This window comes from Carcharhinus amblyrhynchos, chromosome 19 (genome assembly GCF_965287045.1).
Source record: "Carcharhinus amblyrhynchos chromosome 19, sCarAmb.v2.hapA, whole genome shotgun sequence".
Taxonomy (NCBI): Eukaryota; Metazoa; Chordata; class Chondrichthyes; order Carcharhiniformes; family Carcharhinidae; genus Carcharhinus; species Carcharhinus amblyrhynchos.
The window spans coordinates 14,273,868-14,300,296 of NC_137342.1; the positions used below are offsets into that span (position 1 = coordinate 14,273,868).

The following is a 26,429-nucleotide window of genomic DNA, read 5'->3' on the forward strand; positions in this document are numbered from 1 at the left end:
TTGTCAAGATTGCTCATCTACACAGTTCCTCTCGGCTCCTCTACAAACAATCACCAACTGAGGGTGTGGATAAATACAGTCCTCCTCAAAAGGTGTGGAGCAATTTGAAAAAAAATCTCTTTTTACACATTCACTGTCTTCAGCAACAAGCAATAAGTTTTTTAAAAAGATATAAATCACTTCAAAGATATTAATATGAGTAGGTTTTGTGTGCAGAAAGAACTGCCATCATCGTGTCACTGAACTGCACACAGATTCATAATCAGTATGTGGGCATGGAAAATTCGCCTTGTCTTATTTCCTTACAAGGCCACCTCTGATAAGTTGACCAAACTATTTTAAGCTTATTTATTAGTGCCACAAGGCTTACAGTAACGGTGCAATGAAGTTATTGTGAAAATCACCCAGAGCGATGCCTGTTCGGGTACACTGAGGGATAATTTAGCATAGCCAATACACCTAACCACCACATCTTTCGAACTGTGGGAGGAAACTGGAGCACCCGGAGGAAACCTACGCAGACACAGAAAGCATGTGCAGACACCGCACAAACAGTGAACCAAGCTGGGGATCGAACCCGGGTCCCTGGCACTGTAGGGCAGCAGTGCTAACCACTGTGCCATCGTGCCACCCAGTTAACAAAATAACAATTGGTTAAGTTTTGTATTTTGGCCAACTGCAAACTGGAAGGTGATTCCCTGATACAGTGCTGCGCTAAGGTACAGTTTTCTGGGGACAAAGGGTTACATGAATCACCTGGAATTTGCCCCATAGAATAAATAGGAACTTTACTGTTCTGAGAAAATCGAACAAGACACTAGTCAAGCAAAAAATGCTCAGCCAGCTTGAGGTAAACAGTGTGTCCATTTTGACCTGAGGTGATTTGAACGAAGTACTGTGGATGGTAGAAATAAAAATAGAAAATGCTGGAAGTACTCAGCAGGTCTGGCAGCAAGTGCAGAGTTTAAGTTTAGTTTATTTATTAGCGTCATAAGTAAGCTTACGTTAATGTTGCAATGAGGTTGTTGTGAAAATTCCCTAGTTGTCACACTCCGGCATCTGTTTGGGTTCACTGAGGGAGAATTTAGCATGGCCAACGCACCTAACCAGCACTAGACACATGCAGGAAACCCATGCAGACAGGGGGAGCATGTGAAGGCTCGGCATAGTCAGTGACCCAAGCCGGGAATCAAACCGGACCTAGCGCTTTGAGGCAGCAATGCTAACAATTATGCTGGCATACTGCCCCAACCTTTCAACATGATATATCATTGTCAATCCTTGAGTTCCATTTTTATTCATAATTTATACATAGGGAAAAATTATTTTTAAGATTTGCATACGGAATGAATATAGAAATTATCTTTCCATTCCAAAGCAAAATACCCAGCTTAATGTGGCATTAAACCCTTTATTTCCTTTCTGTGAGGATTATTTGTTTGACTTGGTATCATTTTGCCCGACTTTAACCTTTCTCAGTCTATTCTTTATCCCTGGAGAGAATCTTCATTATATTTAACCCCAGATTGAAAATCAATATGGATAGCTTTATTATTATTGAGCCCAACTAAAACAAGTTTCCTCTCAGTAGCAAGTTATAGCTACATCAACCACATTTTCTTTGTGACTTCTTTTGAGTGTTTGGGATACTAACCTAGCCACATTTAAAGCATTACTGCCACCCCCAAATAATATCTCCTTTGTTAAAGTTAGGGAGAGAAGTGTGACATTTAAAGACAAGTATATTTTCATCATTTTACATGTGTAGGCACAGTGGTACAGTGGTTAACACTGCTGCCTCACAGTGCCAGGAGCCTGGGTTTGATTCACAGCTTGGTTCACTGTCTCTGCAGAGTCTGCACTTTCTCCCCATCCCTGCATGGGTTTCCTCCGGGTGCTCCGGTTTCCTCCTGCAGACCAAAAGACATGTTGGTTGAGGTACATGGGTCATGCTAAATTCTCCCTCAATGTACCCAAATAGGTGCCGGAGTGTGACGACGAGGAAATTTTCACAATAACCTCATTGCAGTGTGAACGTAAGCCTACTTGTGACTAATGAGTTAACTTCGGTTTATCTTTCAAATGTACTGACCTGTATCTCATCTGGAAGAATTCTCAACTTTTGACAAAGATTGTGCAGTAGCAACTATAACAATAAATGGCCCTGCTCACAGAACCCACAGAATCCTCACAGTGCAGAAGGAGGCCATTTGGCCCATCAAGTCTGTACTGATCACAATTCCACCAAGCCCTATCCCCATAACTCTATGCATTTACCGTAGATAGTCCTTCTGACACTAAAGGGCAATTTAACATGGCCAATCCACATGACCCACACATATTTGGACTGTAGGAGAAAAACAGAGCATCTAGAGGAAACTCAACAGGCAGAGTGAGAATGTGCAAATTCCACACAAACCCAGGTCCCTGGCATTGTGAGACATCGTGCTACCAATACCTTTTTATCGATAAATGGCAAAGTAGGCACTGATTCCATGATCCCAGGCTCCCAACCAGAAACTGTTTTTACTGGGAACATGGGTCAGAGAACTGCAGTTCCCCACTGGGAGTGCAGGGTTCTGGAATCATGCCAGTGTCTGCTACAGTTAATCTTGTCTTTAGTGATTTAGTTCAGAGGATTTCAACTGTGAGTGAATTAAAAAACACAAAACGATGCCTCTTATTTTATTGCATATAGATGCCAGACAATAAATAGTTGCGAGGAAGATTTCTTTCACTTGCTTTGAGTCAGTGGCTTTGTAAACACATGAAGAATTTAAATGAGCGGCTGGAACACACGATAGGATATGAGCAAAATGTAGATTGTGATTGGGTTGACTGCACGTGTGGGGAAAAAATGCAATTTGTCTCAATTCAAATATCACCTTGAAAAATCTGAAGTGATATTCGATGGGCTGCCAGTGCAGGAAATGCTAAATGTTTTGCCTGATCTGTCAGGTACAATCAAAAATGAAGCTCTTTACCATTAATGTTACTCCATTTTTACATGCCATTTATTATTTCCCACATGTTAAGTACTTAGGAGTAATAGTTTCCTCTTTTGCCATCTTAGTAAAGAATTTCTTCCAATTGGTGTGCAATATGGAGAAGTACTAATTCTTTAGCTGTGGGCAGTGAGGAGGGGGAGTTGGGGAGTGATGTGCAGAGCAGGTGCAGTAGATTGTAAACAGCAGCAGGTTTCCTTGCTCATGTTTGACCTGATGCCATGAGACTTCATGGGTCCAGAACGAGGACTCCAAAAACAACTTCCTCCTCATTGTATACCACTGTGCTGCCACCACCTCTGCTGGGTTTGTTCTGCTGATGGAACAGGACACGCCCAGGGATGGTGATGGTGGCGTCCAGGATATTGTCTATAAGCTTTGATTCGCTGAGAATGATGACGTCAGGCTGCTGCTGACTAGTCTGTGGGACAGTTCTCCCAGTTTCACACAAACCCCCCACCGTTGTTAATGAGGAGGGTCTTGCAGGGTCGACAAGGCAGGATGTGCCTTTGTCATTTCCAATGCCTAGGCTGGCACTGGGTGGTCCATCCAGCTTCATCCCTTTTTTACTTTCTCATGGTTTGATACAACTGAGTGGCTTGCTTGGCAAGAGGGCACTTAAGAGTCAACACATTGTGGATTTGGAGATATGGGTGGCCCAGACCAGCTATGGAATGCAGATTTCCCTCCTTAAAAGGAAGGAAATTGGTGAACCAGATGGGATTTTACAATGGCCACCACTACTCAGACTAACTTTTAATTCCAAATGTATTAATTGATGTTAAATTCCACCAGCTGCCATGGTGGGATTTGAACCCATTCCCCAGAGCTTGAGATCACTTATGGTATTACCACTACACCACTACTTTCCCAAAAATGCCTACCCATAAACGTAATATGGTAGTAGTAATAATATTAGATGCCCAACACATTGTAATATATCAATTCATTTACTGTTTTCACAAAAGGATATTCTTTTTAAAAATGCATTTTTAATAATTTTAAACTACTGAAGAGATATGTGATATAAACATGCTACTCAGTTGCACAATAACGTTCAACAAAGTGTTTTCCAAACTTCTGACCCATGCAGAACAACATACCTTATACCAACATATAGATTTAACTTTATAAGATTTAAAACTTTACACTAATCTTTTTCATTCTCTCTGATGGAGTGGAAGTTATGGTTAGATTCCAGATTACCAGCAGCATGACTTATTGTATTGTTGAGCTCAAAACCAAAGGGACCACAACTTCCTCAATATTAGAGTTGAATTCTATGTTTAAAAACTGTTCAAAAAAGGAGGGAGAGAGACCACAGGGAATTACTGGCTTAATATCAATAGTAGGGAAATGCTAGAGTCTATTTTGAATGATGTGACAAGCTTAAAATTTATTTATTAGTCACAAGGTTACCCCCCCACCCCCAACCACAGCCCAAAGATGTGTAGGTCAGCTGGATTAACCTTGGTAAATGCGTGGAGTTATGTGGCTAGGACGGGACAGTTGGCCTGTTTAAGATGCTATTTTGGAGAGTGGGTGCAGATTCAATGGCCAAATGGCTTCCTTTCTGCACAGAGATTCTATGGTCCTGTGTGTGTGTGTTTGTGAGAGAGAGAGGAGGTCATTAGGGGTTCCGTGGCTCGAGAATTTTGGGAAACACTGAGATATAGGATTAGTTATGATCATATTAAATGGTGAAACAGCTGAAAGGGCTGAAAGACCTGTTCATTCCTATGCAACAATAGGAATGTTTTCAGGTCTTTCCTTTAGAGTCTAAGCAGGAACTCGAGGTTTCTATGCGTGTGAAAGATGATCCCTGTCACTATTACTGTATACATTGTATAGAGCAATTTACTTTGTAAAGCATCATGAGAAGTACATGTTGGGAAATCTCCATCATATTTGAGTCCAATTGTTTTCCATTCCCCTAAATCCTGACAGCTGTCACACGATTAACAGTTTTAGAAGAGTCATACCTTCAGTTAAAATTCACAGATATACAAATTGGTAATCTCTCAGATCCAACTAACAAACAAAAATAATTAAATGATAGAATTTAACATCTTATTCTCAGACCACACGTCCATCATTGCCTGCTGCAATGTCCCAGTGAAGCCCAATGCAAGCTGGAAGAGCTGCACCTCATCTTCCAATTTGTCATGTTACAGCCCTTAGGACTCAATATTGAGTTCAACAACTTTAGACAATGACCTTTCTCCTCCGCCTTATTCCCTTTTCTTATATTTGTTCTGATGCAAAACCCTTCCACCCCTTCCCGCAACAGGCCATCCGTCACTTGTTCTTAAGTTTTGCAGCATCTTTGTTGCATCTCTCCCAGCTCCCAATGATTGTTGTTTCAGCTGTTCCGCCCACCGCCTCTTATACACTATATCACCCAACACATTTCTCCTCTCTTTGCTTCTGAAGAAGTCATATAGACTTGAAATGTTGGCTCTGATTTTACTCCCAACAGATACTGCTGCACCTGCCGGACTTTTCTGGCATTCTCTGTTTCTGCTATTGAATCCAATTATACTTTTTTCCCACAACAATTGCCAGACCAATAAACAATTAATTATGCACCTGGCTGCAATGACCATTTTAATCAATGATCAATAGGCATTAAATTAGAATAATAACAGGAATTAACATTTGAATCCAGCAAATTGAACAAAAGTCTTTGACGTGGATCGGTGATTAGCACAGCTGTCTCACAGTGCCAAGGGACCCAGGTTCAATTCCAGCCTGGGGTGACTGTATGGAGTTCCACTCTCCCTGCGTCTATGCGGGTGTCTACCAGGTGCTCTAGTTTCCTCCCTCAGTCTAAAGATGTGCTTGGCCATGCTAAATTGCCCCTTAGGGTATGATTTTTTGGCTGTGTTGCCTCAAGGCTGGAAATTCCTCCCTGAGTTCATGAATATTTGCATGGTCCACCGCTATCCGCTACGATTCCCGTGGCAGGCAGGATGAGAAAATTCCACCGTTAGTGGCAGGGGAATCAGCAGAGTAAATATGTGGAGGATGGATAGAGCCTGGGTGGGAAGGTTGTCAGTGTAATGGCCTGCTTCTGCACTGTAGGAATTCCATCATTCTAATATGTGATAAGGAATTCTGCATACAATTAGTTAAGCAATTGCATCCGACTATTTCACAAGCCCTCAGAACTTAAACAATCCACACTGTACCAATTCTGATACAAAATACTATTTCTGCTGTTGCTGAACGCATACCCACTGTGACACTCCCAGGCTGCATGGTCAGAGTGGGCGGGAAGCCTATTAATATGCAAATACACATATTTAAATACAAGGAGCAGCTTGCAGCCTGAATCAAACTGCTCACCTGCTATCCCAGTGGGGTTTACATTGGGTGGCTTTTGGTACAGGTCCTCACAAGGGAGGACCTGGCATGTTGGATCCCAAGTGCAAGGAAGCACTACCAGCAATGAATGGCATCCTCCACCATGCCACCTCCTCCACCGTCCCCTCCATCCTTGCACCATAGGTATGAGGTCAATCTGACCTAACCCCCACTCAGCCCTCTTCCCTCCCTCAGATCCCCCATTCAGGTTCCCTCTCCCCTCAGACCACCCATTCAGCCTTCTCTCCCCTCAAGTCCCTCCACTCAGACCCACTAAACTAAAATGAGGAAAGGCTGAGGGACTTGAGGTTATTTTCATTAGAGAGAAGGAGGTTACAACGTGACCTAATTGAGGCATACAAGATGATCAGAGGGTTAGATAGGGTGGACAGTGAGAGCCTTTTTCCTCAGATGGTGATGGCTAACACGAGGGGACATAGCTTCAAATTAAGGGGTGGTAGTTATAGGATGGACGTCAGAGGTAGGTTCTTTACTCAGAGGGTAGTAAGGGCGTGGAATGCCCTGCCTGCAGCAGTTGCGGACTCGCCAACTTTAAGGGCGGTCAAATGGTCAGTGGATAGGCATATGGATAACATTGGAATAGTTTAGGTTAGAGGGTCATTAGATTGGTTCCACTGGTCAGCGCAACATCGAGGCCCGAAGGGCCTGTACTGCGCTGTAATGTTCTATGTTCTAAACCCCTAAGACCCCTGCCCGGGTCCCCTCAATACCTTGTGGGTCATTTTTGATGTTACGATGTTCATAATGTTCGGTATTTGCAACTGAACAATTGCTGCTCTAACCGGTCTAGTCCTTCAGAATGAGGAAAACAAAAAACAGGCACCTTCCCATCTCACATCTGCAAAGAAATGTCTGCACTGTCTGTACCTTCACCAGACCTGGCTGACTCACAGCTTCAGCATTTTCAATTGAAACGGCACCTAGAGATGTTTTGAAAGTGTTTACACAGTCAGTTCAGTGAGGGATTTGGTACACACCTCTATTAGACTACAGTTAATCTGGAGGTGAGATACCATTGGTGAATTGTATAATCAAAGAATCATCACAGAATCATAGAATTCCACAGTGCAGAAGAAGGCCCTCCGGCCCATCCAGCCTGCACCAATCCCAACCAGGCCCTAACCCTGTAACCCCATGTATTTACCCTGCTAATACCCCTGACACTAAGGGGCAATTTAGCGTGGCCAATCAACGTAACCTGCACATCTTTGGAGTGTGGGAAGAAATCAGAGCACTCAGAGAAAACCCACGCAGACACAGAGAGAATGTGCAACCTCCATACTGACAGTGACCCAAGGCCGAAATTGAACCTGGGACCCTGGCACTGTGAGGCAGTCATGATGTGGAGATGCTGGCGTTGGACTGGGGTAAACACAGTCAGAGGTCTCAGAAATCAAGGTTAAAGTCCAACCAGTTTATTTGATAGTAATTGATTTACTATCAAATAAACTGGTTGGACTTTAACCTGGTGTTGCGAGACTTCTTACTGTGAGGCAGGGCCAGCCATTGTACCACCATGCTGCCTATTATAATGGTATAATGGTGCCTTCACTGAGAACCAACGAGCATCATGCCCTTGGCCCAATGCTGGTCTCTTAATGGCTGTGCAGAGCATTTATTTAGAAAATTCTTTCACTCTTCAATACTTAATATAGACATCACAGAATAAAAAATTCTAAAACTAAAACAAATTCTCAATATAATTATAGATTGAATAAATCATTGGAACATTGAGCATTTAACATAATGAAGTACTTTTCCTACTTTAAAATCTCACTCTGTACAGTTCCCATAAATGTTCTCCAATTAGCTAATATTATTCTCTTGCCATAAAAACAAATCAAAAAAAAACACCAGCAAGGTTAGCATTAAAATTAACAGTGCAAAATGTTTTCTTAGTGTAATTACATTTCTGGAAATTATTTTTGGCTCATAAACAAGTTGGAAAGAGTTAGTAGAAAATCTAAAACTAACTTTCACTTTAAATAAGCAATCAAGGAGAATTTAGTGTGGCCAATACACCTAACCAGCACATCTTTCAGACTGTGGGAGGAAACCAGAGCACCCGGAGCAAACACACACAGACACAAGAATAACATGCAGACAGTGACCCAAGCCAGGAATTGAACCCATGCCCCTGGCACTCTGAGGCAACAGTGCTAACCACTGTGTCACCATGCTGCCCTTACAATGTGACAAATCATTCTCTCAATAGCTAACTGTATTTAAATGTGATTTCACAAATATTTTGGTCACAATTAATCAGTGCAAGGAAGTGCAGATTTTCACAAAATATGAGTCAGAAATTCCTTCAAATTTAAATATTCAAGTAACTAATTTTAAGGTAACATGAAATTCAAAAGATTGGCAAGAAATGTAGAGGCTAGAAACGAACTTCAGGAGGAAATGAGAAAACTTGTGAAATGGACAGGTGCATGATGGATGGCAATTAACATACACATGTGAAATGATACAATTTGATAAGAAGACTGAGGAGAAACAATATAAGGTGTGACACAACTTAAAAGGGGGACAAATCTCTGAAGATGGTAGGGCAAGTTGAGAAAGTGGGTTAAAAGGCAAATGGGATCCTTGGCTTTATTAACAAGGCCAGCATGTGTTGTCCATCCTTAATTGCCCTTGAAAAGGTGATGATACATTTTACACAATATTTCCTTGCGCATAGGAGACAAGGGTTTACCCCCCAATTAAAGTGTCTAAAATCATTAAAGACAACAATAGGTTAGCAATCCCCTCTGATGAAACAGTGTGGAATACAGTGGCATAATGGTGGCACAGTGGCTAGCACTGCTGCCTCATAGCACCAGGGGCCTAGGTTCAATTCCGGCCTCGGGTGACTGTGTGGAAGTTGCATGTTTCCCCATGTCTGCGCCAGTTACTCTGGTTTTCTCCCACAGTCCAAAGATATGTGCACAAGGCTGATTGTTCATGCTAAATTGTCCCTAGTATCAGGGGAGTAGCAGGATAAATGCATAGGGTTATAGGGATTGGGCCTGAGTGGGATTGTTGTCACTGCTGGATTGATGGGGTTCCTTCTGCACTGTAGTGATTCTATGATTAACTTTCAATTAGTTCTTGCTGTTCAGGACTGATAATTAGAATCACTTCTTCAAACATACCTGGAGATCTTTTCCCCCAAAATAATGTGCATGAATACGTGCTTTTCTGACAACTTCCACAATGCTTTCATCTTGGGGGAATCTCCTGTGCCACTGCCTTTACAGAGTTGGGAAGGTTTTACTGTCTGGAAATCACTACGCCTTTTGTCACTTTTCAACAAACCAGGCACAGACCATACAGTGAAATGCAAAATGACTGAGGATATTGATAAAACTATAGAGAGTAAACATATTTATAGACTGTGTATATATTGCAGAAATGGATTGGCCAATTTAGTGTCCAAGTCTTTTCCACCATGGCTCATCTGCAATCTGACTCCATATGCCCAGCTTTTCACCTTGTCCCTTAATGACATCTGTATACAAAACTCAGTCAGTTTCAGATTTAAAAGTTGTGTGTGCGTGTGTGTGTGTGTGCATCTCTAATTTTTAGACATTATCCAATCTGCATAAATAGTTTTGGTCTGTCTACCCTACCTGTTCCCCTTACAATCTTGAAACTATCAATCAAATCCCCCCCGCACAAACCTTCTAAATTCCAGGAAATATATAACCCCATCAGTCGTTATCAAAACTCCCAAACCTATTATACCAAACCTGATTCCATAATGTTGCTCCAAATGCATGCTCAAGCTCAGAAAAACAAGTCCTACTGATTCAGTATCCATTTTCAATCCAGCGTCCTTGCAAAGTCTGTGACACTGAAGATCTATGACTGATTGATTAGTAACAAATTAGATAGTTTTGTGCAATGGGTTCACAGCCAGCAGAAATGCATATCATGTTGAATCCCTATGGTCTTCAAAAAGAGAGAAATCACATTCCTTCAGAATGCGTTAGATTCAAACACTGATACAAAAGCAAAAAGGTGCTGTTGTAATGTACTTTGTCACAATGATCCCATTTTAATCACATCAAAATGCCTTGCCTATACTGACTCCTCCAGGTGGAACAATGAAATGCCACACTGTGTGGCACTGAGGCATTTTTTTTGAATAACTACTTCCTCCTAATATTTCCCTTGCTGAGGCCCTGAGCTCATAGCAGGATGAATGGGTTCTCTTTGGTATAGGATCTGTCCAGAGTTCAGAACTGAGGTCATTTTACACCTAATCTATCACATGATGAATTAATCTTGTACTATCAAAATGTAAACCAGATGAAAAAACAAACCCAACACAGGCTCAGTTCAGTTTATAAGTTTTGAATATCAACCATTAGGTGTTAAGCACTAATAGGCACCGCACAGCTCCCATGAGTTCCGGTTACCCACAATGGTTATTTGTTAATTTGTAACTCAGTGAACTAGTTACATTTTTTAATGATAGATTCACATATGAATATCAGAAATATATACAATGTATTAAGACTGAGGTGTCTGACTGGCAGCATGGTTAGCACTGCTGCCTCGCAGCGCCAGGCCTCCTGGTTCAATTACGGCCTTGGGTGACTGTCTGTGTGGAGTTTGCACGTTCTCCCCATGTGTGTGTGGGTTTCCTCTGGATGCTCCGGTTTCCTCCCACAGTCTAAAGATGTGCGGGTTAGGTGGATTGGCCATGCTAAATTGCTCCTTAACATTAGAGGGATTAAGAGGATAAATATGTGGGGTTAAGGGGACGGGTGTGCTTGTTGTCAGTGCAAACTCGATGGGCTGAATGCCCTCCTTCTGCACTGTAGTATTTCTATGAACAACTGTAACCGCAGAAGCCTTTAGACTGCAACAGCCAAAGGTAATTTACAAAGAAAGCAATTGAAATTGTGTTTACATACCACCTAAATACATCCTGAGGACATTGCGTAATATTTTGCAAATAATGATTCACTTTTGAAATGTAGTCCTCTGTTGTTTTGGCAAATGCCTAGTGCTAAGCACAATGAGTGGCACAGTGCTTAGCACTGTTGCCTCATAGCACCAGGGACCCAGGTTCGATTCCCAGTTTGGGTCACTGTTTGTGTGAGGTTTGCACATTCTCCTCATGTCTGCGTGGTTTCCTCCAGGTGCTCCTGTTTCCTCCCACAGTCCAAGGATATGCGGGTTAGGTGCTAAATTGCTCCTTCGTGTCCTGGGATTAATGGGGTAAATATATGGGGTTATGGTGATAGGGTGAGATTGTTGTTGGTGCACACTCGATGGGCCAAATGACCTCTTTCTGTGCTATAGGGATTCTATAATATTAGTTGGTTTTGTTTGGGGGATAGGGGGTTGGTTGAGAGGGGATATATGAGGAGAATTTGCTCCTTTTCTTTTAGTAGTGCAATTTTATACTCAATTAAGCAAATAGATGGTCCCTTGGTCAAAATGTCACCCGAATTGTAGGCACTAATTGCAACGCAGCTTTCCCTATTGAAATGAATTATTAACTGAAATAAAAAGTTCAACCCATCGACTTCAGGAAGGTGCTGTTCAGCTGGCACTCTTAAGCACTTAAAAAAGCTTCCTGCTTTTATAAGTTTTCCAGGTTTGAATAAATTATGCATAATATTGTAATGCAAGTATTTTTTGGGAAATTGTACAGCCCTAAAGAACTCTACTGTCTGTTCAGTCTCCTGCCATATTGACACAGAAGTAGGAACACAGCCACCAGGATCCACATCAGGCACCAGGTCTTCCTAAAATTAAACAGAGTGAGCTGAGGAACACTCCATGCCCTGGGCACTGAACAGAGTGGAAGAGAAGTGTGGTCAGTTGTCAGAAACTGCACAAACTGTTCACAAGGCTTGTTAGGTAAGATCAAGCCCCATAATGTGGATGGAGTGCCTGAATAGTGTCCCAGTTGTTCATTTCCCATCATAACCAGATGCTGCATGGAAGGCCAAGAATCTTCTTCAAAATGTTTTACTTTGGATAATCCTATCCTTCCAACTGTTTAACTCACAGAATGTCCCCCCAACACAGAAACTGGTTATTACATGACTGATGACATTTGGGTAATTTAATGACACCCTACTTGGCCAATTAAAAGAGGAGAAACAGGATATTTAGCTTATGAGAACTCTTGCTAGTGTTCTTTTCTCACTTGACTTGCTAAATTTATTCCCACTCTCCTGTTTGCTTCCCATATCTGTTATTACACCTTTTCTTCTATTTTAATAACTTCTTCTGAAAAAAATGACACACTAGGCTTCCACAATGTTTTAGGACAGATTTCCACAATTTAATTCTCTTCTATGTAAGTAAAAATGTTTTAATCATCCCAGTTATTATTTTTCTTATTATCTTAAATTTGTGCTATCTTGTTGCCACCTCACAAACCAGAGAAAATGATTGTTCATCTATCACACACATTCACAATCTTGATCAGTTTTATCAGGTCACCTATTGACATGTTCAGTTCCAGTAACTTCTAAGCTACCTCTTCAAAGCTTAAATTCTTCACCCTGATAATATTTTAATTTAAAAACGAGGCACTTTTCCCCCATTGCTTCTACATCGTTTGAATAATGAACTGCCTAAAACTGCATAAATTCTCCAAGGTGACACAATTAATGTATTCTACAAGTTCAATATTACCTTCTTTGTTGACATTCAAGGGCCATTTCTTTCAGTCACATTATGCTCACCACCTTGGAAGTTGTGAAGCTCTTACTATTAAATAGTTCACTGCCCTATTGGCTCATTGCAGATATTGAAAACAAACACATCCTTTCACCAAAGCAACTGGACACTTTTTTAACAAGAGGATCTGGTCATTGTTGTGATCATCAAGAAACATTACTTTTCGCACCACATGCAAGAATTGTTACACTCAAATCATTGACTTCAAAAATGAATTATATGCATCTATTCCACAAAAGAACCAGAGGGAAGGTACTTTTGTTTAAACATTGCCATTTATTATGATCTAAATACTATGTCTGAAAATGTGGTGAAAGCAGATTCAACAGTAACTTCCAAAATGTAATTTGTTATACCTGCATAATTACAAGGAGAAATATGCAAAGGTATGTGCTGAAAAAGTAGTGGGATGGGACTACTCCTACAGCTCATTCAAAAGGTAAGCACAGGTAAGATAGAATAATGCTCTTTTCTTGTGTTTTATGGTTCACAATCCCCTACGCTATCAGGAAAAGTCATATCATACGAGAGAGAATCCAGTCATCTCCCTTTGGCATTCTGAGGCATTGCCATTACTGTATCTCTTGCTATCAGCATCCTCAGGGTTATTATTGACCAGAAACTGAACTGCCTAACTGTAGAAATACCGTGCCTACAAGAGCAGGCCAGAATCTGAGAATTCATCCCCAATTAACACACCTTCTGGCTCTTTCAAGTTTACAAAGCAAAAGTCAGGAGTGTGATGAAATACTCTCCACTTGCCTGAATGAGTGTAGCTCCAACGCCACTAAAGAAGTCCATTTGATTGGCTCCCCATCCAGTATGTTAAATATTCATTCCTCCACAACCAATACACAGTGGCAACAGTATGTATCATCTACAATGTGCATTGCAGTATCTCAACAAGGCTGGTTGGACAGCACCTTCCAAACCCTGATCTCTAGTAGCAAGAGGCCAAGGACATGGGAACACATCTGTACGTTCCCCTCCAAGCCAAACGCCATCCTGACTTGGAACTATGTTACATATATTTACTGTTGCTGGTCAAAATCCTGAATCTCCGTTCCTGACAACATTTTGGATGCGCCTACCTCAAATGTGCTGCAGGTTCAAGAAGGCAGCTCAGAATTGCGACACCCGCATCACGGGAAACAATAAGAAAATAACGATCGTAGACAGGACAAGTGTCTCTCGAGATGAGGCAACATTTTTGCGTCAAAGTTATACTCTTAACAATGGATCTTGTTGATAGAAAAGTATGTCTCTCCCAGTGTTCTTCAATACATTATTGACCACTGAAGTTGTAAACATTTGTGTTTGATCCCTGTGTGGTTTGTTGTCACAGTAAAAAGTCTGACAACACCAGGTTTTAGTCCAACCGATTTATTTGATAATAGACTCACAAATAAATCGGTTGGACTAAAACCTGGTGTTGTCACACTTTTTACTGTGTTTACGCCAGTCCAACGCCGGCATACCCACATCATGGTTTGTTGTCCACAGATGTTTCCAACCTCAGTAACATCAATGTACAAGATATCCTCATCAAGCAGGGGAAATCTCAGGCATTTGGGGACTATTTCAATTGGACTCGATTGGGCAAACCCTCAAATCAATCAAAAATGGAAACAGGTAGAACGAAGATCTCGTCAGGAAAAGGAACGGTGCGATTCTGTATTCCCATCACACTCAACCTATGAAGTTTTTCCTCGTTTTCCACACAAAATAGCTCATATGTGTCTGGGGTGCGGGGGGGAGGGAAGGGGTCTCCACACACACGTTATCAGATACTAGGACAGAATGGTAAATTTCTGACGTTAGCTTAGCCTAGTCATTTGGTTTGCTTAAGTCCTCTGGCAACATAGGGAAGCGGCTTTTGCACACACAAACACACACTTTTGTGGAGGTGGTGGACTCGCCCGCTCCCTCGCACCACAGGGTATTTATTGTTAGCCCTGTCGTCAGCGGAACATTTGCAGGCGAGGGGAATGTTCGACATTTCCATTTCTCGAAAGGACAAAAAGGTTACCCTTCACTCTCTAGAGAGCCGCGCTTAAATTTACAATCGCTGCCTCGTGGTTTGAATCAGACCACAAACCGGTGATAGGAATAACTCCGCTCACCCACATGCTGCTTGATGCATTGGTTTAAAAACGTTTAGAAAGTCGCATCTGAAAAAAGATATTTTTTAACAATGCATGTTTTAAAAAATCTGTCATTTCCCTACCAACTATTAAGTATTGTCCAGTGCACTACACGGAAACTACAAACATATCCTCCCCCGTGTCGAAATTTCGCCATTTCACTGTTAGTTAAAGCTGACGCTCTATCATACAAAGATCTCCATGTTATACTTTGCAAGGGGGAATAATCTAAACGTGAATGCACTCACCTTTCACACCGTGCCTCCCACAGAACGCCAATTCCGATACTTCATCTGGGACCACATCCTGAACGCTCCTCTCCCATTCCGGATCCTGGTTTCCCGATTAAGTTTCTTTCCCAGGAACGTTTGGCTGCCCGAATCCTCTCCTCGTCCACGGCAGGCTTTGCAGGGCGGATTTTCGGGATTTCAGGCGTATCCCGTTGATCAGTGAAGGGTGGTGGAGGGGTCACAGCCAGTATAATCAGCAATCCCTTCCAAATTCCAATTTCCCCAGCCACAAGTCTAACCTAGCCTTGGCAGGAGGGGGCTGAGGGGTGGGTGAAGGGGTAGGAGTCGGGTTTTTTTGGAGGTGTATGTTATTTTAGGTTATGTTAAGTTAGGGTATTTTAAGATGTATGTTATCTTGTCTAACCTGGACCTTAGTAACTAATTCCAGAAGTAATTCCCACTCCTGGCTTTTTTTCTTTTAAGGATTATATTGCATTCCTGCGAAATGGATAACTTTGTCTGTCAGGGAGCCAATTCGGGGCATTGATGTGATTCACCCTACCACCCCCCCCCTTTTCTTCCCCCACTCCCCTTCATTAACCCCATCCATCCTGACTCTAATCCTAGAGGAGATTCTATTCCGATTGTCATGATGAGGCAGGCGGACCTCCCGGGACATCTCAAGGAAAGCACGGATTCCGATCTCTGACTTAAATAAAGCCGGCTGGGGGAAATAAATCTTTCCCCAGGAGTCGGGGGGGTGGGGGGGAAGGCACATCATCTCTAATGATTTGCTTAGGTAGCTTTTTGCAACTGTTTTTGTTTTGCAGGTCACATACATCTTAGAAAAGCATTCACATTTTGCTTCCATCCATTCTGGCGTTCCTCTTAGATCCTTTTTTCGTGTGGGGTAGGGAGAGGTTGTTGAGGATAAATTATAACGCCATTAATGAAGAGATAAACAGATCCCAGTTCACAGGGTGAGATGATGACACAATGTCCTTAAACACAGAAAAGGAGATTTCCTTCCCCCTTTTTTTCCCCTCTCCTAATGCAATAAATTGTATACGCAGCAGCCAGATTCATTTGAGAGATTCGGGGTTGCAGGAAGATGTTGCACATTGAGCCACTTTTTTTTTGTTTGCCTCCTCCTCCACCACGTCGCCTTGTCCAGACGGCAGAGAAGACTCGAGAAGGTTGGCATGGCAACCGCCGACGCTGCCCGGGCCGTCCCGCGGGGAGGCGCTGTCTGCTCGGTGCGGACCCCCCCCCCCCCCCCCCGAGAGAGCTGCAATCCGGCACCCTCTCCGTCCACCAGCCCTGGGGCTCGCACCTGTCCCAATATTTTGCCGCCTTCCAATTTTTGTTTTTCTGTGTTTATGTTTCTTAAAAACACACACACGTTTAACTTGTTACTTTCTTTTTCCTCGGGGAAGCCGGGGAGTTGCTGTTAATTGTCAAATGTGACAAAACTATGGCAGGAATGTAAACATTAATCCACCCTGTGCATTGGCAGGTCACGGTCCCCGTGTCTTCATCACCAACAGAGAGAAAGGGGGCGGGGGGGGGACATAAAAAAACAAAATCCAACGCAGACGATGCCGAGCACGATGAAGAAGCAAACGTGCTTATTATTGACTTTTGAGTCTTCCAAGAGTTCAGAGAGGGGCGGTGACTGTCTCAAATCCATTCAGCTGATGGTCATGAAAAGCGCTGGACACGAGATATCAAAGCCCGTGGGGTCGGATGAGCGCTGGAAATGGCTTCCAGTTTGGCTGTTCACTTATCTTCGTGTTGCAGAAGGCAGCAACAGCTGCCTGTCTGGGTTGTAATTTTTAAGCGGTGTTTTGGTCCTCTTTCCTTTCTTCACCCCCTCCCCCCACCCCACCACCTCCCGCTATCTATTTGATTGCTATTTGTTCTTCCCCTCCGCCCCCGGCAGTTTTCTTCGCAATGGTTGGTTTGGATAATTCTAAATCCTCGCTTTTTTTTCCTCTCTGTCTCTCTCTCCTCAGAATTAGGTAATTATTCCCAAATCGGTGAGAGTTATGGGGCAGTGAATCTCCCTGCCCGCTCTTCCCTCCCTTAGAGACAGACACACATTCCCAGAGAGAAGAACCCACCACCCAATCGACCACCCTGATGATTTGGCACAGAATTATTGGGGAGGTGGGGGGTGGGGAAATAAAGAAGCTTGTTGGGGTGCGGGTGGTGAGGTGGGGGTGGAGGGAGATGGAAGCTGCTTTCTTCTTTATGAAAAAAAGCCCTCCTTTTCTTTAGCTGACACACACAGGCACACACACACACACAGAAGGTTAAATTGTTCATTAAATGTGCCAGGACCCGAGCAAAAACAAATGGCGGGCATTAAACGGCAGAGAAAAAAAATGTCCAAAACTGAAACACGTTGACAGCAAAGCTAAGAAGGAAGACCTTTGTTTTTGCGATCTGAACCTCCCCCCTCAACCCCAGCCCCCTCCCCCCCGCTCCCTCTACATCTGCTTCCGCCACAAGATATATTTGTACAAAAATACTTAACTCCCAATGGGTTGAGACTGACTGACTATCGGACAAAATGTTTGTTTTTTTTTGTTTGATGTGACTGAAAAACACTGGATGGAGAGTTTGGCAGTTTGTATTTGGTCTCCTCCCCCTCCTCCTCCTATCCTTGTTCCCTCTTCCCCAATATGTCCTTTGCATCATACATCAGTGAATATTTTCTTGCTGGGGGGGTCTGAGGGTCTCTGTTTGGAGGGGGTGTAGGCGGAGTACTGATGCTGGTGGTCCAAGATCAGGGCATCCACGTTGTCCTCTGCCTCCAGGTACTGGCTCTTGTTGAGGGACTGGTTGCTGCCGCCTCCTAGGCGGCCGAGGGAGGCGGGCTGCTGCCCGCTTGTGATGTGCAGGTACTCGCTCTGGTCTTCGTGCTCGTTCTCCCGGTGGTAGAAGTAGTTGAAGTTGGAGACGATGACGGGCACGGGCAGGGCGATGGTCAGCACGCCGGCGATGGCGCACAGGGAGCCCACGATCTTCCCCCCGATGGTGACCGGGTGCATGTCGCCGTAGCCCACCGTGGTCATGGTGACCACCGCCCACCAGAAAGCGTCGGGGATGCTGGAGAAGCTGGACTCCGGGTCGTCCGTCTCGGCGAAGTAGACGGCGCTGGAGAAGAGGATGACCCCAATGAAGAGGAAGAACATGAGCAAGCCCAGCTCCCTCAGGCTGGCCTGCAGGGTCTTCCCTAGGATCTGGAGGCCCTTGGAGTGGCGGGAAAGCTTGAAGATGCGGAAGACCCGCACCAGGCGGATGACCCGGAGGATGGCCAAGGACATGGTCTGTTGCCCGTTGCTCTGGTGGTACACCAGCTCGGTAAAGAGGGTGATGAAGTAGGGGATGATGGCCACAATGTCAATGATGTTCATGATGTTCTTGAAGAAGCCAGGCTTGCTGGGGCAGGAGAAGAACCTGACCAAGAGTTCGAAGGAGAACCAGACGATGCAGAGGGTCTCGATGATGAAGAAGGGGTCGGTGAAGGAGTTCACCCTCAAGGTGTCAGTGCCATTGGCAGGGAATCGGGTGAGGTCGGGGCGGGCATCTTCTCTGAACTCGGGCAGGGTCTCCAGGCAGAAGATGATGATGGAGATGAGGATGACCAGGACGGAGACGATGGCGATGCCCTTGGCTGCGCCCGAGCTCTCCGGGTACTCGAAGAGGAGCCAAACTTGCCGCTGGTACTCGCTGCTGGGCAGAACCCGCTCCTCTTCCTTGATGAAGCCCTCCTCCTCGCGGAGGTTGTCGATGGCTTCGTCGCCCATCTCGTAGAATTTGATCTCCTCCAGGAAGATGTCGACGGGCACGTTGACGGGTCTCCTCAGCCGGCCCCCCGACTGGTAGAAGTAGAGGATGGCGTCGAAGCTGGGGCGGTTGCGGTCGAAGAAGTACTCGTTACGGAGCGGGTCGAAGTAGCGCATCCTCTTGCGCGGGTCGCCCAGCAGGGTGTCCGGGAACTGGGCCAGGGTCCGCAGCTGCGTCTCGAACCTCAGCCCCGAGATGTTGATGAACGCCCGCTCGCAGCACTCCTGCCCCGGCTCCGGCTCCTCCGAGTCGCAGTTGCCCTGCGAGAGGGCGGTCAGCACCACCGACTCGTCAATGTTTTCCTCGGCCACCAGTGTCATCTTCAGCCGGGAAGGTCTCCTTCCTTCCTCCTCAGGAGAAGGGGGCTGGCGGGGGCAAAAGGAGGTGGTGATGGGGTTTGGCGGTGGGGTGGGGTGGGGGAGAGGGGGGGTGGGTGTCAAGCTGGCTCTCCTTCTGATCTGCCACCGCCCACCAGGACAGAGTCTCGCATTTCTCTAACCAGCAGCCCCCCTAGACTGTAAATGCTCGCAGTCTGATTTCCACACCTCTCTCTCTCTCTCACACACACACACACACAGACACACACACACAGACAGATGGGCAGGGACTGTGCAAATCACAGCATTTAAAATAGCTCAGCCCCTTACCATCCCCTGCGATGACGCGAAGGCGACGTTTTCTCCACGACGACGAGAAGAAACACGTCTGACTCCCGGCTCCAAATCTACTTTCCCCCCCAAAGCCACACAGCTCCAACTCACAGCCCAGCGAGAGCTCACACAGTGGCGACTCCCTCCCACACCTTCCCCTCCCCTTATGAATGACTGACATCCCTGATATTGGTTCCCCCCCCCCCACCACACACACACACACGCACACACACTCCCATAATAAAACCTTCCAAAACTCCACACTGACCCTTTTTAAATTTATTCTGTGTGTGCCAGCCAGCTCCGCGTCTCTTGCTCTCTTAAGTCAGAAAGCTACTCACACCCTGAACTTTTCTCTAGCTTTGACGTTTTAAGTGCCACTTTTGGCCGTTAGCGTTACAGCTGGATTTACATTAAGGTGGTCAGGCTTGGCAGGGGCTGGGGAAGTGGGCGAAGTGGAGAGGTGGGGGGGGGGGGGCGCTGGTGAAGGGGGAATAGCTATTCACAAACGAAGATTCAACGCCTCCCTTTCAACCGCTTGCCACAAAACGTTGTGACCATTGCTCCAGAGGCGGGGGAGAGAACCTGTTGTTTTGACAAACTGTAATCAGGGCCAGTGTACAATGTAATGCAGCCAGTGAGTGCCAAGAGCCAGCTATGCAAAAATTTACATCATTGTAGTTTAGTGACGAACTCCAGGTGCACCGTCTCAGGGGGTTTAAACCTCACTCCGAAACAACTTTCTGAAGAAAACTACACCATCTCAGTCATTAGATACTGTGTCACCTAAGTCTTTTTTTTATATGAAAACAGTTTACTTGTTCACAGAAAAACACTGAGACAAGTGCATCCCTTTATCTCGAAAGCTGGGCTCCCATGGTTAAAACTGAGTTTGTTCAATCGCTGCTTCGCAACAGGTGTCACTCACTCCAGCAACGCATCCTGATCTTCAGTATTACCTTCCTGCAAACATCCCCACTATCAGCAAGCAGGTCATAACAGCCACATTTTCCTGATGCACTGTCAACTCCACCCTGATGAAGTATCAGTCAGTAATCCTGCAGGAATGTAGACTTATTTCCATCTTGGGACACGTGAAAGTTTTTTTTCAAACATACCAGTTGGACGGAATCTCCAGTAAACTTTCTTGGGAGGGGGTCGTCGCAATAGCAGGTTAATCTAGCGCAAACAATAGTTTGTACTGTACTGAACAGGAACAAGTACAGGTTACATGTGTACAATACAAGTGGTCCGTATTGGCAGGAAACAGATTTGAGTAACTCGGCCTTCACCGTGACAATTCTTTCTTCAACAAGTTTCCATTTCACAGGTTGTTTCTCTTCTCTGTATTGTTTACACATTCCACAGGTGAAGATGCATTTTTTTTGGAAGAAGACGTGTTCCCCGAATGCTCACTTGATAATTGCACCACCTAGTGTAGAACCACAGACCCATGCAGGTCTCAGCTGGACAGTTTGGTCAGTGCGGAGTTAGTGAATCCCAGCAGAACAATGGTACTCTGCCCTCTTCCCCTCCTTCCCAGAACCATGAGGGAGTGCCTCTTGTCCTCACATTTCACTCCATCAGCCCCCACATTCAAAGGATCATCCTCCACCATTTCTGTCAACTTCAGCACGATGCCAGCACCCAGCACAATGCCACCACGAGAACACATCTTCCCCTCAACCCCCTCTATCAGCATTCCATAGGGACCATTCCCTCCAAGACACCCTGGCCATTCCTCCACCATGTCCATGGCACCCTCCGATGCAATTGCAGAGGGTGCAACACCTTCGCCTTTACCACCTACTTCCTCACTGTTGATGGCCCCAAAACACTCCTTCCAGGTGAAGCAGCATTTCACATGCACCTCCTTCAATCTGACCTGTTGTATTCACTGCTCCAATTGCTGGCTTCCCTACAGTGAGGGAAACTAAACACAGACTGGGTGACTGCATGGTGGAACACCTTCGCTCAGTCTGCAAGAATGACCCTGACCTTCCTACTGCTTAACATTTCAATTCACTATCTTGATCTCATGCCCACATATCTGTCCTTGCCCTACTGCAATGATCCAATGAAGCCCAAAGCAAACGTGGGGAGCAACAGCTCATCTTCTGGTTAGGTGCATTACAACCTTTTGGATTCAACATTGAGTTCAACAACTTTAGACTGTGAACTCCCCCACCCTCCCCTCTCCCCCAATTTGACCCATTTTAAAATTTTGTTTTCTTTGTTTGTCCCAGTGCAAACCCCCTCCCACTCACAGGACTGTCTGTCACTTGTTCTTTAGTTTTACTTTCACTGAGAAATGATTTTTGTTCTTCTAGTAACACATTGCACTAACTTACCATTATGCCACTATCAGCACCTTTTTTAGTCCTTAAAGCTACCATTAACATTTCCTTTGCTTTGTGCCCATGACATCTTTGACATTCTCTCCTCAGCTCCGACCTATCTCTAACCTTCATCTCCTGCACCCCCCTCTCCAACTATATAATTCATCACATTTCTACTTCTCCTTAACTCTGAAGAAGAGTCATAAGGACTGGAACATCAACTCTGTTCCTCACTCCTCAGATGCTAAGTTTATCCAGCATTTCCTACCTTTTAATAGGGAAAGTTCAGTTGGCCCCAGGGAGGGGAAAAGCTGTTTCGGGTGTCTGTGCAAGGATGCCTGTTGGAAAGTGCTTGCAGAAATCAGGTAATGACAGGATCAGTCTTAATACCGCCAGGAGATCTATGGTTGGATAGTCTGCTTGTACTGCTTAGGCTGTTGAATGGCCATCGGATGCTGAGAAGTTGTTGTGACAATGTTTATAGCATAAACCAGCACAGTAAAGAGAAATGTAACAAAAGAGAAGGATTTTAGAAGGACATAAAAGCAGTTGATTTTGCTAGAACTGTATAATTCACCTTTTTCAGAAATAGTGCATACTTCTGAAAGCATTGTCTTGATTGTACAATGTTAATAAAAACGGAACTATGCTCCCTGAAAATACAGATGAAGTATCAGCAAACAGGATGAATGACCTTGCCAAATTTTACACAGCAAGTAGCTTCTCTGCAGTTTAATATTCTTTCTATTCATGGAAAATTAGTACTGGGAACTCGGGAGATAGGGCTTTAAGAAGGAAGCCCAGTCAAACACCAGCTCCTTAAATGACCACTGCTTACTATGAAAGCTGAATTGAACTGTTGTAATGCTGATTGGAGAGGAACAGTTCTGAACTGTAGGTAAAATGGCACGAGATGTGTTCTAGCAAAACCAAAAATCAAACTCGGAACAAAAGTATGAAGAAAATATTCACTTTTAATACGAACGTTTTGCAGGTTTTACCACAGGAAGATGACATCTTTGGAGAGGAAAGAGACTCTCCCATCAAGACAGATAGAAGACAAGTTATTTGGTAGTTGAGGAGGTGCATGCTGTTTAAGGAACAAATGAGGAAGAAGTTTGTAGAGTCAGCTGAAATGTCACAGTAGGTTTGCCTGCTTTGAGACACAGTTCACATTGGATCAAACCTAATTTTTGATCAGGAGCACATACGGGCAAGAAACCACAACAAACGTTTCCAATTTTCTGCACACTCATTGCAGAGAAGCTATAGGTTACAGTTTTGTGGGACTTTGAAGAACCTTTGATGGCAGTGCACGCATGCTGAAAGCACTAAGAAGCCACTTTGGAATACAATCACAAAAAATGGGATGTGATCAGATCACAAGGCTGTCAGGGGGCTTTAGCATTTGTTCTACCAGCAGCTTACAGCTGCCACAGCTAAAAGTCATTGGTGAGGGATCAGCTGTAAAGTAGCAGTCGTCCTGTGAAGGGTGACTCAAAGCATTTTCACTTGAAGGCTGTTGTTGAGATGGTGAATGTTTTAACTTAAGCAATGCAAAACTCACATATTTCTGCATACAGACGTATTATTTATTTAGAAACAAAAATACAGCAAGCAGCTGATTGGAGATCACCAAGAGGGTTAGGTTTCACAGAAATTATAAAAACTCTACAGTAAAGAAGGAGGCCATTGGACTCATCAAGTCTGCACCGTCGACAAACCCACACAGGGCCTATCCCTGTAACTTTACGTATTTACCCCACTAATCCCTCTAACCTATGCATCCCAGGGAGATAAGGGACAATTAGCAAGATCAATCAACCTAACCCGCACGTTTTTGAACTGGTAGCCCTGGAATAAAGTGACAGAACCTCTCCAATGAATCTAATGCATACAATCAGAAACAGATCAATTATAGATTTTCTTATTGATCATTCCCGCCTCATATTAGTTTAAAATCAATTACGTTCAATAAACGCACATCAATAATAATTCCTGACATATTCCTTAGCCAATTGCATTTTACCATTTAGCATAATGAAACTTCATTTGTCTATTTTAATTCCCATTTTGACTGAACTCACGACCTGTTGCTAAGATCAGCTAAAACACTCATCATAGAGGTCAAAGTGAACGAAGTTGCCAAGTTGAATGGACACGTGATCCTGCACCCAGGTACACATCTATTCTATATCTGGGCAACGAATGCCCTATTCATAAAGTTGCAAAATATGTTCCCTCATGAGAAACCTTCTGATATGAATTCTGCTAATGGCTCGGGTTCCCAGGCCTTTGGCTCTGAAGTCTTCACATTTACCATCATCCTTTGCAGCAACCTGCTCTTGGCTGAAGTGAACAATGATTCATACAATACTTAAAATACATTTTAAAATATCAGTAATAGTTTAAAATCATAATTACATGTCTTAATCTCTTTCTGCATTTATACATCTGTAAACCATTTGTCTCATTACCTTATTAACTTTGTTTTTAGAATCATTTAACTCTTTACTGGTAATACTGTGTATTCTATCTAAAATCCTAGCAGCTGATTAATAACTTCCCCTTTCAGCTGTGGAATGAATTAAGAAAGGAAAATTTGGAGATAAGCTACTATCATCCAGCAAGAACCCTTCTTTGCTCTTGTCAACTCAGTTTCTCACTATGTACAAAGCGGAGGACAACATATTAACATCTGAACTCACTTAGAAAGTATTCAGTCTGAAACTGTTGAATCTCCTCTTCCAACCAATTGCAGAACAGCAATCAACAAGCAGTAGAACAGTCCACACACAGCTAACAGAGGAATGGAAGGTAATGTTCAAACAGTACAGCACTATGGGCAGACTGTCCAACCAGTAAGAAATAAACAATAACTTAAACCTTTGGATTGTTAGAGATTGGGAGAAACACGTCAGGACCCTGTGGAAGTCCTGACACACAGATGTGTGGAAATTGTCCAGGAACTTTAAATTTCTAATGGACTGAATCCCTACTGTCTGGGACCTTCCAGGAATATCTCTGACCCTGAGCTCAGGCTGGAGATTTGGTTAGGTGAAAGAAACTTAATTGCGCATGTACCTTGGAAATGTTAGACAGTTTTAAACCTGGTCTAACAGCTAGGTAACTCCACAGCTGACTCTCCTCAATCACCTCAACCAACTATACCTCTGACCCAACCCAACCCAACTACCTCTCTAACCATCCCACTACCCCACTGCACCCACTTGCACACCCCACCCGCTACTTGCCTATCTACCCATCTCTCTGGTTGCAGATCACTTGTGCCCAGTGACTGATGTGCAGATTATGCCTGTATGCCACCATCTAAAGTAATGCAGTATCAATATCTGAGCTGGTGTCTGAGATTGAGAGAACAAATTATAGTGTTTCACCATTCATCTTCAGTTACTTGTTCCACTTGGACTTGCATTCCTGAACTATAGGAACGAAAGGAAAAAAACACAAGAGTAAGCTTGTGATGAGAAAATGGGACTGGGGTGGGGCGGGGGAGGCATCAGGGAGCATGCTAATGCCATCTAAAACTTCTAAATCAAAAGGGATTGCGGGATGATGAGAGAGTGGGAAGTGGGTTAAGTAGGAACATACCCTCACCGTTAACAACTCCAACACGGCCACAGCTGAGGTCTTCGCCACTCTAACAATGATGAGCACCATCTTCTCTATGAAGGCGAGGTCATGCAGCTCTGACTGGTCCCTGTCGATTAGATATTGCCTCCTATGGTTGTGCATCACTTTGTCTACAAGAGGGAGAAGTTTTTTTTAAATTCTCATTTGTTCAAGGGATGCAGACATTGTTGGTATGGCCGACATTTGTTGCCGATCCCTCATTGCCCTTGAACTAAGATCTTGCTAGGCCATTTCAGAGGACAATTAAGATTCAACCACATTACTGTGGATCTAGAGTCACATATAAGCCAGATTGGATGAGGCTGGCAGATTTTCTTCCCTGAAGGACGTGAGTGAATCAAATGTTTTTTACTTGCAACAATTGATGATAGTTTCATGGTCACCATCACTGATACTAGCTTTCAGTTCCAGAATGTTTCATTAAGTGAATTTTAGATTCCACCAGCAGCCGTGGTGGGATTTGGACTCA

The 26,429-nt window shown here is 44.0% G+C and overlaps 1 protein-coding gene and 1 long non-coding RNA gene across 2 annotated transcripts in view; both read right to left on the reverse strand.

The window, feature by feature from the left end:
• The window catches only part of LOC145355571 (uncharacterized), a 40,095-nt gene extending 24,088 nt beyond the window's left edge, over positions 1-16,007 (reverse strand). Inside the window, exon 1 of the long non-coding RNA XR_013889008.1 lies at positions 15,481-16,007. This is a non-coding gene — a long non-coding RNA (uncharacterized LOC145355571). The remainder of the gene's footprint in view (positions 1-15,480) is intronic.
• A 1,965-nt stretch (positions 16,008-17,972) lies between these two features.
• LOC145355572 (potassium voltage-gated channel subfamily A member 3-like) lies at positions 17,973-19,673 on the reverse strand. The gene has a single exon (XM_080207823.1). It carries the CDS (start codon positions 19,635-19,637, stop codon positions 18,162-18,164), a length of 1,476 nt encoding a protein of 491 aa, XP_080063949.1. The 5' UTR covers positions 19,638-19,673; the 3' UTR covers positions 17,973-18,161.
• Positions 19,674-26,429: the final 6,756 nt, after the last annotated feature.

Excerpts from the sequence above, each read along its gene's own strand:
- LOC145355572 (XM_080207823.1), bottom strand. The coding sequence starts at position 19,637 with ATGACACTGGTGGCCGAGGAAAACATTGACGAGTCGGTGGTGCTGACC.